Below are 17813 nucleotides of genomic sequence, written 5' to 3' on the forward strand. Positions count from 1 at the left end.
GTCGAGTTTTATGACAGAGCTGTATTTATATAGGACCCTTTTGTCTTGTCTAATTACCCCCTCTAGTGGTTAAACTGCCAAACCTTGCAAAGAAAGTCAAAGCATTTCAGCCTAAACTCCACATCCTGTTTTTCTGAATGGGGATTTTCAAAAGCCTATTATTAGTGGGCCCAGTCATTTCAAGAACACATTTCTAGATAGGTAGTTACTTATAAAACAACTTTCGGCAGTTCAATACAGCCACTTCCAAATATATTTGTAGACAGAAATAACATGGACACTGATGAGCTTAGAAATACATTCAGATATATTTGCAGGATTAATTTCACTTGTACAATACAGTTTCGGGGCTTCATCTTTGACATACAACAGCGTGAGTGAGCGCCGAATGTTGTTTGATGTGCTTGACGTGTTTTCATTGACACACATGACCAAACCCTCCCATGTTTCTACACTACAATTTAGTAGCACCACGTGCTGTTAAAAAAAAAGAAACAAAAAAAGAACTCTAGCTGATCCAAGGCTATGGTGGAAATGCTGAAAATGAATAAAAGTAAGCATGAATCAATGCGTCTTTTTACACAATACTCTCCTTCCGTTCCCTGTCGATGTGAAAGATCCACGTGGCTGGAATATGATAGTACACAAGAACTGTTGGGTACATGGGGGGGGGGGGGGGTCACATGACGGCATCAGCTTTCCCTTCGAAGGGGAACAGAGGCGGAAAATTTGTACTTATCGACCAACTTCAAAACACCTGATCTTTCCAGAACTGTAACAATAAATTTGAGCAAGCGGCACTCCATAGACCGAATGTGTGAGGTTTAGATTTTTTTACCGATTTGTTTTATTCGACAGAAATGAGCGCCAAACACGTTAATAAGGCATATCCACATCGCACCTCAACACTAGCACTATTTTAGATTTCCATCAAACAGATGACGAGTTGGTAACCTCATCTGTCATAGACAACCCCCCCCTCCCTCTGACATGTGACCCAGACTGTTTAAATGTCTCTACATATTTTCTAATTCTTAGTTAGGCTCTGAAGGTCCTGTGGTAACCTTAAAGTTTGTAGATATGTGAGATGGAGAGAGAGAGATTAGGTACTTTTGAATGAAATAATTTAAGGCCATGACATAAGGTGGGGGTAAAAGCAATGTGGCCAGATGTTTGGCCGAAAACACAGTAAATGGTTATGGGTGGCGGAGGATGTTGTGTATTGAGGGAATGGCGTCTGGATCCTCTAGTTGCTGTTTCTTCATGTGTGTAGCCCTGTCCTGAGCCGTCCTCTCATCACCGGATGGCTATCAGTCCCACGTCTATGAGCTTCTGGATCTTCTGAGCAATACCTGGGTTCTTTAGGTGACTGGGAACAAGAGAGAAGACAAATGGTGTGAGTAAAAATACAATAAAAAAATAAATAATCTAATTTCAAATTTCTTTAAAAACTAATTTTGCTAGACTGAGTGTGGGGGATATGGAGAATCTATTGGGAGTGGATGGTTGATGTGCTGGGCTGGTTCTGGTGTGTGTGCTGGGTCCGATTGGCTGGGCTGGGCTGGGTGTGTGCTGGTTGATGTGCTGTGTTGGGCTGGGTCAGGTGTGTGTGCTGGGTCTGGTGTGTGCGCTGGGCTGGGTCTGGTGTGTGTAATGGGCTGGGTCAGGTGTGTGTGCTGGGTCTGATTGGCTGGGCTGGGTCTGGTGTGTGTGCTGGGCTGGGTCTGATTGGCTGCTTACTCGCTGAGTGCCTGAGGGTCTTTCTGCATCTGCTCCAGGATCATGCGCATGGCGGGGTCACTCATGATCTGCTGCACCTCCGGGTCAGACATGGCCCGACGCTTCACATCCTCCGGGCTGTCGTTCCTCACAGACTGGCTCATCAGGCAGCGTTGGATGCCCTCTGTCGCCTCCTGGAGGCGAGGGGTAGAAGTGGAAATGAAGGAGAGGAGAAAGAGACAGCGATAGAGGAGGAGGAAAGAGGAGATGAGAAGGAGGGTTGAACAGACGGTGGTCATGAAAGATCTCCCAAGAGAGCATCACATTTCAGCTTTCTGCTTATCCAGGCATGGATTTTATGAGGCAAAAACGACCTTCCGGTGCCGGTCACACTGTACCTTGGAGTTGGCGTCAAGCTCCAGAGCTTTCTGGTAGGCATCTATCGCTTTGGTGAAATCTTTCATGGCCTCAAGGGCAGCTGCCTTGCGGGTGTAACCTTTAACTGTGGGGGAGAAGAGGGTTGTAAAAAGAATAAGTAAAATGTCTTTCACACCCAGGGATGCTTTGGAATATAAAAAGGTTTTTTATATAAAATACCAACATCCATTGACATTCACATTGCTGTTTAATAAGGAGATGACTCCTTTGTACTCACTGAAGGTTGGATCCAGCTTGATGCAGTCCTCACAGTCCTGAGAGGAGGGGGGTAGAGAGAGGGTGCTTGTCAGTGTTTATACTCGGAGTTAGGTGGCTGAGGTGAGGGAAGCGGGCTAGTAATCTGAAGGTTGCCAGTTCAATTCCCCGGCTGTGCCAAATGACGTTGTGTCCTTGGGCAAGGCACTTCACCCTACTTTCCTCAGGGAGAATGTCCCTGTACTTACTGTAAGTCTCTCTGGATAAGAGCGTCTGCTAAATGTAAATACTCATGTATAAAATAACAGATTCAAGTGTCAACACGCCTCCACTGCCTGCTTTAGCATGACCCCATTTGAAAAAAAACATTTGTCGGAATGAAGACCACCTCCTGTGCCTTTGGCCATACGCGAGTAGAAACCACAGGTGTTTTATAAAAACAAAAGTGATGTTGGTGTTTCGTTACTTGATAGTTTAGTTGGTGATGCGTATGGTGACGCGTACCTTGAGTGCTAGCTGGAACTCCAGCAGTTTGGTGTAGCAGGCAGCTCTGTTGCTGAAGAGCTTGGCATCTTCTGGGTTCCTTTTGATGGCCTCAGAGTAATGCTTCATGGCTACGGGGTAGTCTCCTGCACACACACACACACACAGGTCAGACTGGCAGGCGTACAGGGAAGCTACCGTCACAACATTATTACCACTGTATTATTCTGCATACATGAATTTTAATAAAAACTCTGACCACCTAAAACACTGTTAGAACTCTGCACTTTTGCTCCTTGATGTTCAGCTGGACTTTTAACACGCACTAAAATCGGTACGTCGCCTGGCAACAAACAGAATGTCAAATACGATGTGCGTGCACCTTTCTGGAAGGCCTCGTTGCCCTTGTTCTTCTCCTCCAGCGCCACCTCGGGGTTGATGTATGCCAGCTTCTCCTGCTCCTTCAGGAACTTCTCCGCCTTGAGAGAACAACGCTACCCGTTAAAAGCGAGCAGCAGAACCCGCGCGGGCACGGAACCGTCCAGCGGTGCCCATGGGAACGCTCCTGGTCGGCTGGCGCGTGCACTCATACCTGCTGGCATTTCTTGAGCACGTCGGGCGTTCGGTGCTCCGTCAGGCTCTTGTTGAAGAACTGCGTGGCCTCCGCGTACTTCTCCTGCTTGAAGTACGAGTTCCCGATCCTAGCCAAGGCCCTGGGACAGGAGCAACATCCAGTATTAAAATGAGACCTTAATCCTTCAACTGTAAATCATCTGTATAATCCATTATACAGATATTTGCATGTCTAAAATATACGTCAAATCACAAATACGTGATTTGCTTGAGTGGACCAAGCCGCATAAAATCATGTTTGTCATTAGAACGTAACCATAAATGCACACAAATGAGGAAACAATTGCCTCTAGTCACGTAAAAACGGGCTATATCCGTTAACCTGCTTCAGTAGTGAGGTAGCAGGGGAACCAGTCAAATTCTTAAAAGGCTGTCAGGAACTTGAAGGAGCACAACCCTAAACAGGTTACATTTGGGTGACCGTTCAGAGCATGTGTGCCAAAAGGGTTAAATTAGAAAGCTCTGAAACTCCTCCTCTGACTCCATCCCCAGTTCCCTCGCTGGAGCGCAGAGCAGAGAACATGGGTTGTTAATTAAAGTGTTGGATTAGGTAGAAGACCTCATCTCAGTTTTGGCTCCCTGGATGGGTGGCTGTGTTTCATCCAGCCCCCAGCAGGGCCTGGGAGTGCTAGTGGGGGGGGGTGCAGCAGGAAGGAGGGAGGACTCACTTGGCGATCTGCCGGTAGTCCTCTCGGTTTTCGCGGCCCACATCGATCGCCTTCTCACACAGCTCCCGGCACTTGTCATACTCAGCCTTCTCAAAGAACACAGCTGGACAGACATGACACAGAACGTTTTGGATTTTTTTCCCCCTGACAATTTCCAATCCCAACAAAATAAACTGATTAATCAGGAACATTACTAATGAACCAAACTCTACCCATCCGATCTCAATGTGACACATGGAATTACAGAGCTAATTCGACAGATAAATGTTCAGTTGTTGAATCTTCTCAGTAAATCATCAGCTAACTGAGTGTACCTGCTTGATTGGAGATGTAAGTCATATTGGTAGGGTCGTGTTTGACAGCTTCTTCATAGTGTTTCAGGGCAGAATCAAACTCTTTGTTCTTGTAAGCAGCATTCCCCAACTCCTTCGCCTTCAGAGCCTTTGAAAGAACAGCACATATTCATAAAGGCATGAGGACTTCACTGATCCTAACAGCTGCACATGAGAACAGAAGCAGCACAAAACCCTCGTTAGACTAGGGTGAGTATAAAGTATAAAGCATGGATATGGGTCAGATGGCTGAGCCGTTAGGGACTTTCTGTTAAGCAGAAGGTTGCCGGTTCGATTCCCGGCCGTGCCAAACAACGTCGTGTCCTTGGAGGACAGCTCAGTGTTCATGTTAAACTGCAGCCCCCCCCCCCCTGCCCTTGTCTGAAAACATCACAATCCTTCTGATTGTGATTGTAAGTCAGGTGTACCTGTCTCTTGTTCTCGGGCAGGTCCTCCTCTTTGGGGGTGGGCGGCTTCGTCTCTTTGGGTTTGGGGGGGGGAGGGGGGGAGGGCTCGTCCTCCTCGTCCATCCCAGCCAGGTCCAGGCCCAGCAGGACAGACAGGGTGGTCATTACCCGAGGATCCTGCAGCTTCCTACACACAGAGAGACAGGCAGGGTGGTGATTACCCCATGATCTATTGCCCATGATCAATGGGAAAATTGAGAGTACTCTACTAATATCACAGGAGCATCACTGAACACATGAGGACAAACCAAACTAGAACACAGCGTGCTGGTGTGGTGTGGGTGAGCCACTCACGTGCCCAGCTCTGAGGGCTTGTCCTTTAGCTGCTGCAGGAGCTCTCTGTAGCTGGGGTCAGACAGCAGGGCACGGGTCCTGGGGTCGCCCTCCAGCTTCTCAAACATGTTGGGAGTGGCGAAGGGGTTCATCATCTTCTTCTCTGTGGAGAGAAGTGAGCAAGGGAAAGAGTGCTCCGATCAGGTCGTATTTGACTCGAGATAATATATTACACCTAGCTTTACATCTTGTATTTTGCCATCTTTCTCTACACACTTGTTGTAGGGAAAGACTGAAACTCAACTCAGTTGTGTGTATATTTTACAAACCTGACAGTTTCTCTACTCAAAAGGGAAGAAATATATTTTTAAAAGGCAGTTGGGAAAATGCACAAACAAAAACCTTGAGTGATGTCATGAAGGGATGTACCTGCTAGCCGTGCCTCAATGTTCTGTAACCCCTCCTTGAGCTGCTGGTTCCCTGGCTCATTTCTCAGTCCCTCCTGATACGTGGCCTTGGCATCCTCAAACCGCCCTAGGAACTCCTGCGCTGCGGCCTTCCTGGAGTAGCCCTGGGCAACACAACACAAGAGGTCAGGTTTGACACGTCATAACACATCCCATCAAACTGGTGTACATTTAGGACATTCTTAATTTAGCAGATGGGGTTTTTATCCAAAGCTACATACATATAGTGCATATGGAACGTAAGCAGAAAATCAAGGAGGGGAAGTGTATTTTTTGGTGTTCACGGGATTGGTCAGTGTAAAAACGCACCAGGTACAACTGTTCAAACTGTTCCATGTTACATGTAGTCATTTAGCAGACGCTCTTATCCAGAGCGACTTACAGTAAGTACAGGGACATTCCCCCGAGGCAAGTAGGGTGAAGTTCCTTGCCCAAGGACACAACGTCATTTTGCACAATCGAACCGGCGACCTTCGGATTACTAGCCCGATTCTCTAACCGCTCAGCCACCTGACTCCCCTGTTGTCCCCCATGTTGTCACCTCACCTTTCCCCAGTCGGGTTTGATCTTGATGGTCTGACATGCGTCCTGCAGAGCGCTGTCATAGTCGCCCTTCTTTGCGTGTGCTGCTGACCGGTTGCTGAAGAGGACATGGTTGGAAGGGTCGAGGGCCAGCGCTTCAGTGTAGCAGCGCACTGCCTCTTCGATCTTCCCTGCACTCAGGGCCTTGTTTCCCTGGTCTTTCAACTGTGTCACCTACGAGACAAAAGGGAGAAATGGAGGCTTGATGCTGTGCCAACATTTTCCTAACAAGGTTGTCATTGACATTTTTCCCAATCTGTCAAACAACAAGGCCATTTAGAAACTATAAAGCAAAATTTTCAAGACCATCTGTTTTATCAGCTGCCAGACTTAACTGGAGAAAGCGACCCAATCAGCTGTCACTGACACTTAGCTAGTTGACATGAATGCCCCTCCTCAAGTCTTATGCTACCATTAGTGTGGAACCTATTTGATGTTCCTGTGATTTGTTTCCCCTGTAGAGTCCCATTATCTACACAAGATGTCTACCTCTAGCAAGCCACTGCAACTACGTGCAGTGTTGCAAGTCTAACAAGACAACGTAAGATAGCTGGCCTACACAACAATAAGTTGACCACACGCGCGTTATTGCTAACGTCAAAACGAAACTAATTAAATTGACATTTTTTTGTTATTTACAAATGTTTATTTAGCCATATAAAATGTAGCTCTATTTATCTCTGCGTCTTGGGTTGACCTGGCTGACGCAGGACTGCATCTCATTGACGTTTACAAGCTAGTTAGCTAGCTGGCTAACACCGCTAGCTCATCATTGCAGCCGATGTGCTGGTATAGCCTACAGTTTCTGGAACATTTCGGTGAAGAACTCAGTCATGGCCAACAGCGTCGTTAGCGAGTGCTAGATGCATCTAGCTAGCTCTATAAATCTGAGCCAAATTTAAAATTACCTAGCTATATTTATCATGAGGTGACGGATGTATATAGCTACCCACAGCGAAATACTTGGCTAATAGTTTAAATTGGCTCTGATTGATTATCTCCCTTTAGCCTAAGCACGTAACAGCACCACGCAGCAAGTTGTCATTGCGCTAACCGGTTAAGACATTGTTAGCTAGGTAGCTAAGCTAGAGCTAACAATGAGGACCGTATCGTGCAAGACAAATCATCAAACAATTTAATATGACAATCGTTAAACGTGTTATAACGATCAAATACGACCAAGCTAAGTCAATGTAGAAAGTATTTCAAATCGATATATATTTTACTGTAACACTGAGCACAGTTGTTACTCACTTTCTCCATGGTGAGACCATGAGGTTCCAGAAAGTACTGCGAAACGAGAACGACGATAGCGCCACCCACTGCACATAAATGAGGAGGAGCAATATTACCAAGCTTATTGACAGAAATATGATAGTCACTATTAAATATGACAAGAAATGCATTAATATGTGATTACTTACACAGTTATCCACTGTACTGCCCTGTCGGTTGTACGATGTTCCGTGTCAAGAAACTAATGTGGACCAAAGGTGTTTCTGCAATTTTGGCAACCGGCTTTATATGCACACTCTGGACTTCCTCAAAGATCTGTTTTATCCCGTAATGCAACTGTGTCATATGATTGGCCAATGAACAATTTAGATTCCTTCTAAGCGAATCAAAGGCGGCTGTGAGCTAAATGCGTTGAGCAAAGCAACGCTGTTCAAGAAGACGGTTAATGGCTTTCCAGTTCCTTCTGGTTCATTCTATTGACAGCAGACTACAACAGCTTCTCTATGAATGTACATTAAGATCATATAATTGTATTGTCTGATCCATCAGCATGTCTATTATTATGGTTTGGAAGTTAAATTACTTGGCGTAACAAACTAGACTACATTCAATTTCCAAAGTTACACATTTTGGCAGTAACTGAGTAACAGCATAATTGATCAAAAACAATTACGAAAGATAAGATATTCCAGGTGGAATCAGGTTGTTCAAGTACTTTTAATTTTTATATATTTTAAGTCGCTTTAATGTAAATAACTTTATTTTCGCTGAAGAGTAGCTAGTCTAGCTACCTTTTGGATCTAACTTCTAATAAGGCACACATAGATTTGGAAAGATTAGATCGTTTGAGATATGTAGACTGTGTAGGCCTAACTGTGTGGGTAAGACAGGCGTTTTGAATGTCTGCTTGCGTGTTTATGATAGTGAGACATAAACGTTCTTAATCGGCTAAACATACTACATTAAACGTAGTACCAGGGATTTGATATTACTGATTTTATTGCGCTAGGCTCCTTTTGCACGTAGTTGCAGTACTGTCCAGAGCCTGCAGGGGGCAGTGTGAGATCAGGATATATAACCTAACACTCTTCTCCACCTCAGGCAAGATCATATTCCCTCTTGATAAAATTGGTACTGTATAATATATGATTACAGATGTGGAAGTATGGATCTTTTATGTGTTTTCCAAATCCAGATTCCCTCTTGAGGAATTAAAATCAAACCCAAAGCAAAGGAAGCTTGTTAAGACCACAGAATGGTCTGACAACTAAAAGTCATACTTAATGATGGAAATCATGTGAAGAATTGAGGAGCATGAGATAAATGCTACAGAAAAAAACCTGTCCTGTCCAGAACACATGAATCATAATTTCACGTGTTCCATGTCCTCAAAACATTGGAGGCTGCAAACCCCACACAGGACAAGCATTGCTGTGAGGAGGTTCTTTGCAGTGATAATCATTATACCGGGCTTCAGCATTTGGCATGCATTAAAACTGTATTCTAAGGGGAGATAATTAATTTCGAATGAACATAAGTGACTGTCTTAGCAACATCAACATTTTATATAGTTGGAGATCTATGTGTGTGTGTGTGTGTGTGTTTGTGTAAAAGGGCATGTATGGATGTGTGTTCTGAGGGAGGTAAAGAGAGGGAGTCTTTCACAGCTCACTGCACAACTAGATTGCCTGCAGAAAGGGGCGACAGCAATTGGAGAAAAATGAGAGTGGCGAGCCAAAGCGTGGAAGAGCTTTTCTGAGCATTTCTGAGGATTGAGGAGAACACAATGGGATATAGGGTCCAAGGTTGAACCATAGAAACATCATGTGTAAAAAAAAAAAAAAAAAAAAACTAACTACTTGAAAGAAGAGTAAAATGGATGCGCTGCAATGTCACGGAGAAAACACATGAATCACGGGAAAAGGAGGATGGAAGGTGAACGAGGGATCTGGATAGAGAGAGTCCGGAGGAAGGAAAGGGGGAGATAAATGAGAGGAGGGCATGGGAGGGTGGGAACACTAAAACAACAACCAGAGAGGTTGTAGGGAGGAGGACAGGCGTGGGGGGGGACCGTTGGTTCGCAAGCAGGGAGTATCGATTAATTTATTCCGACTGTATCGATTACCCAACAGCCCTGTCCGTGAAGGAAAGGAGGATTAAGGCACTGGCTTGTGTAATGAATGAGGTTTCTGAAGTGGGGAGAGGTGGGATGACACTAAATCAGTGTGGTGTTGAGTATCCATGGGTCCAATGAACTAGAATCATGTGTTTTTTTTTGCATGTGTTCATGTGCATATTTGTATGTTTTTGTCTGTGTGCATGTATGTGTGTGTGACGTGTATATCTTGTATGTGAGTATGTGTGTGCATATACGTATGTGTGTGTGCGTGTGTGTGTCTATGTGTGTGTGTGTGGGTCTATGCTTGTGTGCATGCATGTGTGTGTCTATGTGTGTGTGCGTGGGTGTGTGGATGTACAGTAGACCCAGGTGCAACGAGCGACTTATTCTTCTCCAGCTGGCTTCAGCCCATAACAGGACTCACCCAACCAACCAATCACCATTCAGACGTGGGCAGGGCAGCTTTCTTTGGTCACAGACACAAACTCAGACTTGATTATATGCTTATTATAACAATCACATTTGTTGCGGTCAAGAACTTGTACCTGTTCTCGTAATAGGCCTTCTTTACACCTAATTGCCTGCATTGTATCTGTGAATCAAACAAAATGTTATCTGTTAATTCAATCCACAGTCATAATCATAATAAGATTTGGAATGTAATTAGACATTGGATTCTTCTACTTTTTCAGAGCAGCAGCTCAAAGGCAAGTCCTTTGGGCTTCACTTAGAATGAAATTGGATTGACTGATTGATTTATGTATGTCAAATGAAGGACACACACAGCCGGACAAAGAGGAGAGCGACGGAGGGAGAAACGGAGGAAGGGGAGAGGATTCACGGATGGGTGGATGGATGGATGAAAGGATGGAGGGGCTGGCAGAGGGTGGGGGTGGGGGTACAGAAACAGACAGGGACAAATGGAGAGTGAGAGACAGAGGGAGAGACATGCCGCCTTCTGCCTGCTGACCTCAGCCCTGCTCTCAGCCAATCAATACAGAAAGAGGGCTTGGAAAGATGGGGGGGGGGGGTTGTGTCACTCCCAATAAAGATCGGAAATACAGTGACATTGGGTCTGTCTAGCCTAACCCCCCTCCCCTCCCCAATCTCTCCAACCTTTGACATGTCCCTGTTTAATATGGTCCCCTAGTAATCCTATAAAGACAAGAGGCCTAGAGCACTTAGACTGTCCTTCGCTCCAGGGGGAGAAAAGAGAGAGGGGGGGGGGGCTGGATGGTATGTCAGTCCGATACAAATTACTACATCTCCCCAGGCCCGTTTATGCCTCTGTGTATTTTGCCTGACTTATTCCTCCGTACAGTTATGTTTTGAAACACAAAAAATGGTCTGGGGTTGGATCATTCTGCATCTGTAGAATATTTACATTTACATTTAGTAGACGCTCTTATCCACAGCGACTTAAGTAAGTACAGGGACATTCCCCCCGAGGCAAGTAGGGTGAAGTGCCTTGCCCAAGGACACACCGTCATTTGACACGGCCGGGAAATCGACCTTCTGATTACTAGCCCGTTTCTCTAACCGCTTAGCCACCTGACTCCCTATATGTATGTACACATTATTACTGCTTCAACAGGAATCTGTCAGCCAACTTTGCAGAGGGAATGGGTACCCTGAAATTGAGCAATTTTTCTTTCCACCATTATTGTTATTATTATTTTATTTTATTTATTTTTTTTAGCCATGGAAATCGATAACGTTGTGCCAAAGGATTGGACAGCCGGGCTTTACTGTAGAGGATTTACTGTCTTTAGAACTCTAAAAGTTAATTTATACATTTAAATAAACAAAGAAATGACAGACAGATGGGTGGGATGGAAAACGACACCAAAGTCAAAAAAGCTTTGCACATCTCTCCTTTAATCACATAGAAAAGAGACAACCTTTATACAAAATAGTTATTTTTTCCCTCGGTTTTGAGTCCAACAAAGTAGGAGAGCAATGTTTTTTTTCTAACAGCAGCAGCCTACAAAAGAACACAGGAAAATATGGAGGGCTTGACAAAATAACAACAAACAGATAACAATCCTGTTGAATTTCTTGCTGATGTTAAAACCTAACCAGGTCCCTGGTTCTTCCTTCAGAACGCGCGCGTGACTTAGCAGTTGAATTCTTGGTCTGCTAATTACACCAAGGGCGTCCCTGTCTTGTGTGAGTTGGGTGATGAGCACTCAACGATGTTAAGGGCCAGAAAAGGCCAGAGTGAATGAGGACGTAAATGATCAGTAAGTGATGCTAATGATGATGTTAAAGAAGATAACGATGAGCACCATTTCACCCGGAAAGCTCTAGAAAGGGTGCTGGTTGCTGGGCACATGAAGCCGCCCTGGTCGTTCTGTCAGGTGTTTTATAGTAAATATTAGTTTGAGCACAGAGAGGAGGGATATTTCTACAGAGAGGCTGACAAGGGGAGCCGAAGTAGACTAGAACTGGCATCTGTGGCACTGGGCAGCAGGTGGGACAACTGCTGGTACAAAACAGCAGGGGCACACACACACACACACACGCGCACACACACGCGAACACACACATATGCATGCACGCACTCACCAACTGCCGGGGCAGTCAGCAGGAGCCGTAAACCTGCAGATGGTTTAAAAAATAACGACTGCAAGTGCTCCCAGCTTTGGAAGAGATGCACATGACCTGCATGCATTCTCTGGTGTGTAGCCTCTCTACCTGCCATGCACACCGTTCCTCCCCCCCCCCCCCCCCCCCCCCCGGCACACACGCACATACACACACACACACACACACACAGGCCAAGACATGCAAGCTCAGCTAGGAACAGTAAGAACCAATCAAACAAATATAATGTTCTCCAGGAAGGAGAAAGAGAGTGGTAGGCTGGAAGAGGGAATAAGCAGTGAAATATAAATGTTGTGTTTCTCTGTGAAAGCTGGTTCCTTTTGATCTGATGTTGCAAATACCTCAATCGGGTTCCTGTTTTGAAAAATACCCACGTATAAATATTTTGTACGTTTTCTGTGCTCTTATGTGAGGTGAAATGACTGTAATTTAAAAGATAAAAGTAACACTTTGAATCCCCAAGTCCCCTGAGGTTGAATGAATTTCCGAATCCACAATATACATTCCATGCCGTGGGCACAAACTTTAAAAAGCTTTGTGTTGAGTTTCGCAAACAACTCAGAATGACTCCTCAGTGTGGAAATGAGATATTTGTAATGGTAACAACTTGTGAAACCGTGTGAAACATCCCATCTGGATGCTCCCAACAAAGATGGCCGAGCCACATTGTTATTCAGTTTGGCATTTCGATTAAAAAAATGTCACGCAGGACACCCCTCTGACGTGTCGTCTGACAGGAGACCCAATCAGACACCACGGTGCAGGAAGCACGATTGGTGTCCACCTCAAAAACAGTACAGTGATAAACAGCCAATGAAGAATATTAAAGTGTTGTGGAGCAGCAGGGTGTGACCAACAGCTTTATGCATGGATGAACTCCAACGTTCCAGAGCGATCATTCCAGCTCCCGCCCCTGCATATGAATGGGCTTTTCCTCTCCCTCCCTCCCTCCCTCCCTCCCTCTCTCTCTCTCTCTCTCTCTCTCTCTCTCTCTCTCTCTCTCTCTCTCTCTCTCTCTCTCTCTCTCTCTCTCTCTCTCTCTCTCTCTCTCTCTCTCTCCCTCTCCCTCTCTCTCCCTCCCTCCCCTCTGCGTTCTGACTCACACTCATTCTTCATCCCCTAGTAGTGAAGGGCTGCTTGGTGGGGCTGGAGGACTTGTAGAGGGCCGTCATCACAACATGCACAAGCGGATGAAAACCTGCCCCCCCGCGCCTAATACCCCCCCCCCCCTGTGCCCCGCCCCCTTTGACAGCCCTCCATGTCACCACGCCCCCGTCCCGCCCTCAACACCTTCACCCCTCCTCCCCCTTCAACAGTGGTGGTCCACAGTGTAGCGGTTTGATAATCTCCCTGATTGCTGTTCACTCTCTGTTTTACAAATTCTTCCTGTATTGACTTGAGTCAGTCCACAAACGTTGTGTCTCCTTTGGGGATTCACCTTATTCAGTGGATACTGTTTTGCACAGTGTCAAAAAAACCCTTACCAGAACTCCCCCTCACCCTTGGATAACTGAATCAAGCACACAGGCACAGAAAGGAGAATGGCTGTTGGAGTCTTACACTTCAAAAGGGAGTTGTGTCACAGTCTTGGGATGTCGTTTCTAATCTGGAACTTCTGTAAACCAATGATGTCTCCTATGCTTAACATAGTTTTTTTTGTGTTTTTTTTTATTATCTAAGAGGTGTACATAAACATTCACGCTGGTGCAGTCCAAAGAGCTTTCAGAGGGTCATCCGGAGATTCCCCCCCATCCTCCTCCTCTTCTTAGAAAAAGACAGGTAACAAATCCATTGTCTGCATCTCGGGTGTGTCCTCACCGAGAGTAGAACAGGACGTGAAGAACCACAATAACCTCGGATCCAAACCCCACGGAAAAACAACTAACAAGATAAGCAGTGGGGGAAAGGCTTTAAAATCAGAATCAAACAGCAGGGGAGTGCTAGTTCTTGAAACACAGTCCAGTGGGTGTCTATTTAAGTTAACTATCTACAAAACTGGGCTGCATTCAAATCGATACAACGTTTAGTTTCGAACGGGAAGTGAGTCATCAAGGACACCGCCAAGGATGCCCCCACCCTGTGAAACCACTGAAAGAGACGTAAAGCCCGATTTAAGACAAGTGGTTAAAATGGGATGTTGGAAACACACGAGTTCACAGCTTCACTTAGTCTTCTCCTCAGGTCGTTGCTAGGGCACATCGGGGTAGTTGAGGCATTTTTTTTTAAGTCCAAAGAACAAACGGACAGTCTGTGGCTGGGTCAGGTTAATCTAAGAAGCATGTCTCTCTCAGCCTCTAGTCTCTCTCTCTCTCTCTCCCTCTCTCTCTCTCTCTCTCTCTCTCTCTCTCTCTCTCTCTCCCTCTCCCCCTCTCTCTCTCTCTCTCTCTCTCTCTCTTTCTCTCTGCGGCCATCCAGCTGGGTCTCAGTTCTACATGGCACCGAAAGAGTCTCTGAGGAAGAAGGTTTCCATCCCCCGATCTGCAGTTCCTACACGACGTTGGCCACGCGCCCCTCTCTCTCTCTCTCTCTCTCTCTCTCTTCTCTCTCTCTCTCTCTCTCTCTCTCGGTGAGCGGCCGAGCGGCCAGGGGAAAAAGCACACTGATCTTTAGTAGGGGTGAGAGTAGCCGTGTGCATCAACAGCTGTAATGGGACATCAGCTCCTGCTGCAGTGCACAGCAAAACACTTCCTGCCAGCATCGCAACCAATTAATCACATCGTTATGTTGCAGGAAGCAGTGGGCTCAGGTGGAATGGGAGAGCGGGAGGAGGTGGAGGTGGAGAAGAAGAAGAAGGCACAAACGGGTGCTGTAGACGATCCCATGTGGACAGGAACTGTGCATCTATACAGTCAATCGGTGGTGCGTGGGCTCGGCCCGGCCTATCACGTATAACAGTAATCGATATCTGGGATGCCTCCTTCTCGGTAGCCACGGTTGGTGCCGTAGCCGGGGTTGGGGGCGGGCTGGGGGCCTTTGTACGGCCCGGTGCCGTTGGAGGGGAAGATGGTGTGGATGATGTAATCCTCCCGTAGAGGCTTGGGCTGCAGGGGCTGCCTGGTGGCCATGGGAGTCATCTGGAAGCCAGGTCCTCGTATCTCCAGGATGGTGGTGTCCTTCTTGGTGCCCGACTCGATGTAGTCGTCGTAGTGCTTGCTCTTGCGCGCGCCGCTGCTGCGCGTGTAGTGGTCCCTGGTCGCCAGGCGTCCGGCGCGGTGGCCGTACCAGCAGAAGATGGAGAAGATGAGCGCCAGGGAGACGATGGCCGTGGCTCCTCCGATGATGCCCGCCAGGGGCAGGGTGGACGTCTGCTGGGTCTCCCTGTCCTCCTCCTGGCCGCCGTCCGGCTGGCTGGGGTCCGACGTCTCCGCTTTGGCACACACCGGGGCTTCCTCCGAGTCGGCGTCCGCCCCCGCCCCCGCCATCACCCCCCCGCCTCCCGCCCTGCCCCCCCCCGAGCTCCCGGCCAGGGGCACCATGCAGATGATGTAGCTGGAGGCGGGGTGCAGCAAGGTGAGCAGGTACTCGCGGCGGTCGCCCCTCACCAGCGTCTCGGTGATGGAGCCCGTGGCCGAGCTGGTCCCCAGCCGCAGCCAACTCAGCCGGAAGGAGGAGCTGGGCGTGGCCACGCTCCAGGTCACGCGGATGCTGTCGTGTGCCAGGGGCTTCACGTTGAGAGCCAGGCTCTTCCCCACCCCGCTGCTGCCCAGGGTGTAGTCCAGGCCGGAGTCCGGTATCCCCAGGCCGGGCCTCTTGGAGCGGAGGGTGAACAGAGACCCGCCCTGGGGGGGGGAGAGCGTGGTGGAGCTGGCGGCTATACCCCCGCCTCCTCCACCGACTGCCCCTCTGTCCCTGCTCCCCGTAATCGGGGGCCCGCCCCCCATGGAGACCCCCCCAGCCACCTCGCAGTCCTCCATCTGGCTGGTGAGGTCTTTGAGGGCCATGTCCCTCACCGTCTCCGGGCCCTGGCAGGTGAGGCCCCTCACGGTGATGGTGTTCCCGCGGGCGTGGAGCCAGTCGTACAGCCAGCGCAGGTTGCAGCCACAGTGCCAGGGGTTCCCTCGGACCAGCAGCTGGGCCAGGCTGTCCAGGTCCCTGAACAGGCCCCTGGGGAGGGTGGTGAGGTTGTTCCCCGACAGGTCCAGCCTCGCCAGGCGCCGCATGCCGTCCAGCGACCCCCGGGGCACGTGGGTGAGGGCGTTGTCCTGGAGGGAGAGGCGCTGGAGGTGGGCGGCGGGGAGGTTGAGGGGCGGTGCCTGGAGGGAGTTCCGCACCAGCGAGAGCTCGGTGAGGTTGGAGAGGCGGGAGAAGGTGTCGTCGGCGATGCGCTGGTTGGCCAGCAGGTTCCCGTCGAGGACGAGGCGCCGCAGGGACGACAGGCCCCGGAAGGCGTGCGTGGGGATGGTGGAGATGCGGTTGTCGTCCAGGCGCAGCTCCTCCAGGGAGGCGGGCAGACCCGAGGGGATGCTGGAGAGGTGGTTCCGCGACAGGAACAGCAGACGCAGGCGGGGGTTGTCGATGAAGGCCTGGTCCTCGATGCTCACCGTCGACACGGAGTTGTCGTCCAGGTGCAGCTTCTCCAGCAGGGGGCATGCGGGCCAGCGCCGAGCGCGGCAGCGTGCGGATGTTGTTGTCCTGCAGGTGCAGCTCTCGGAGCGAGGGCGGCAGGTGCACCGGGAAGTCGTCCAGCTCGTTGTCGTACAGGTAGATGACGCGCACGGCCAGGTGGTGCTCCAGGGAGGTTGGCAGGCCTGCGTTGTCCACGTGGTTGTTCTGCAGGTACAGCACGCTGGCCGACGGCGGGAGCGGGGGGATGGAGCTCAGGCCGCGGTCGTTGCAGTAGATGAAGTCTTCATCGCAGCGACACACGGACGGACAGACAATGTCGCTGTCGGACAGGTAGCCCTGGGCGGCGGCCACAACCTCCATGACCTCCGCCAGCAGGGTCAGGCAGAGGAGGAGCAGGAAGAGCCAATCACGCAGCTCGGACGCCCCCTCGATACCCATGACGACGCCGGTCTCGGCCGGACTCGAGTCCTCCTGACCCCGGGACGACCCTTCAACCTGAATCAGAAACACAAAAAGTTGAGATGGATCTGCTCCACTAGGTTTATTCCAGAGCAGTTAAACCGTAGCTGAGAAGTGATTTTACGGTCACAGCTAACCCGGTCTGATATTATAATCCCTTTTAGTATCTATATCTCAGTTTCAATCCTCTTGACACGGTAAAGTAGAATTAAAGCGCTTTGAGTAGGAGGAGGAAAGCAAAGGATATATAATGGTATAATTGATTATGATTTCATGAATTTTCATCGGAGAAACATTGCCCAAAAACAAGTCATTTTAATATAGTTGGTAAAATAACTGTAAATCTGTAGAGGTACGGCATGTAGCACTGGGGGGAGGTGACGCATGCCAGCCATAACTTTGCACATTGATTTAGCACTTCATATACCATGAAATGTGTGCATCCAACTGTTTTTGCATAAAACTTCCCACGTGGAATGTTCATCAGTGTGTGTATGTGTGTGTCTGTGTGTGTGTGTGTGTGTGTGTGTGTGTGTGTGTGTGTGTGTGTGTGTGTGAGAGCAAAGGAC

At 48.4% G+C, this 17813-nt stretch overlaps 2 protein-coding genes across 2 annotated transcripts; both read right to left on the minus strand.

The window, feature by feature from the left end:
- Nucleotides 1-284: 284 nt before the first annotated feature.
- Nucleotides 285-7793, minus strand: stip1 (stress-induced phosphoprotein 1). The gene is made up of 15 exons (XM_067256868.1): nucleotides 7682-7793; nucleotides 7512-7579; nucleotides 6222-6431; nucleotides 5638-5779; nucleotides 5230-5371; nucleotides 4897-5062; nucleotides 4451-4577; nucleotides 4137-4239; nucleotides 3428-3548; nucleotides 3218-3314; nucleotides 2857-2981; nucleotides 2375-2411; nucleotides 2118-2221; nucleotides 1741-1913; nucleotides 285-1369 (listed from the first exon to the last, which is right to left on the minus strand). The coding sequence occupies exons 2-15, from the start codon at nucleotides 7518-7520 to the stop codon at nucleotides 1297-1299; spliced, it is 1629 nt and encodes a 542-aa protein (XP_067112969.1). The 5' UTR covers nucleotides 7521-7579; nucleotides 7682-7793; the 3' UTR covers nucleotides 285-1296.
- A 7308-nt stretch (nucleotides 7794-15101) lies between these two features.
- LOC136963393 (leucine-rich repeat transmembrane protein FLRT1-like) lies at nucleotides 15102-17223 on the minus strand. Its single transcript, XM_067257516.1, is given in 2 exon segments — nucleotides 15102-16805; nucleotides 16807-17223. Coding segments are annotated over 2 exon segments (2121 nt in total).
- Between the last annotated feature and the right edge of the window lie 590 nt (nucleotides 17224-17813).

The sequence above is a fragment of the Osmerus mordax genome, chromosome 19, assembly GCF_038355195.1.
Source record: "Osmerus mordax isolate fOsmMor3 chromosome 19, fOsmMor3.pri, whole genome shotgun sequence".
Taxonomy (NCBI): domain Eukaryota; kingdom Metazoa; phylum Chordata; class Actinopteri; order Osmeriformes; family Osmeridae; genus Osmerus; species Osmerus mordax.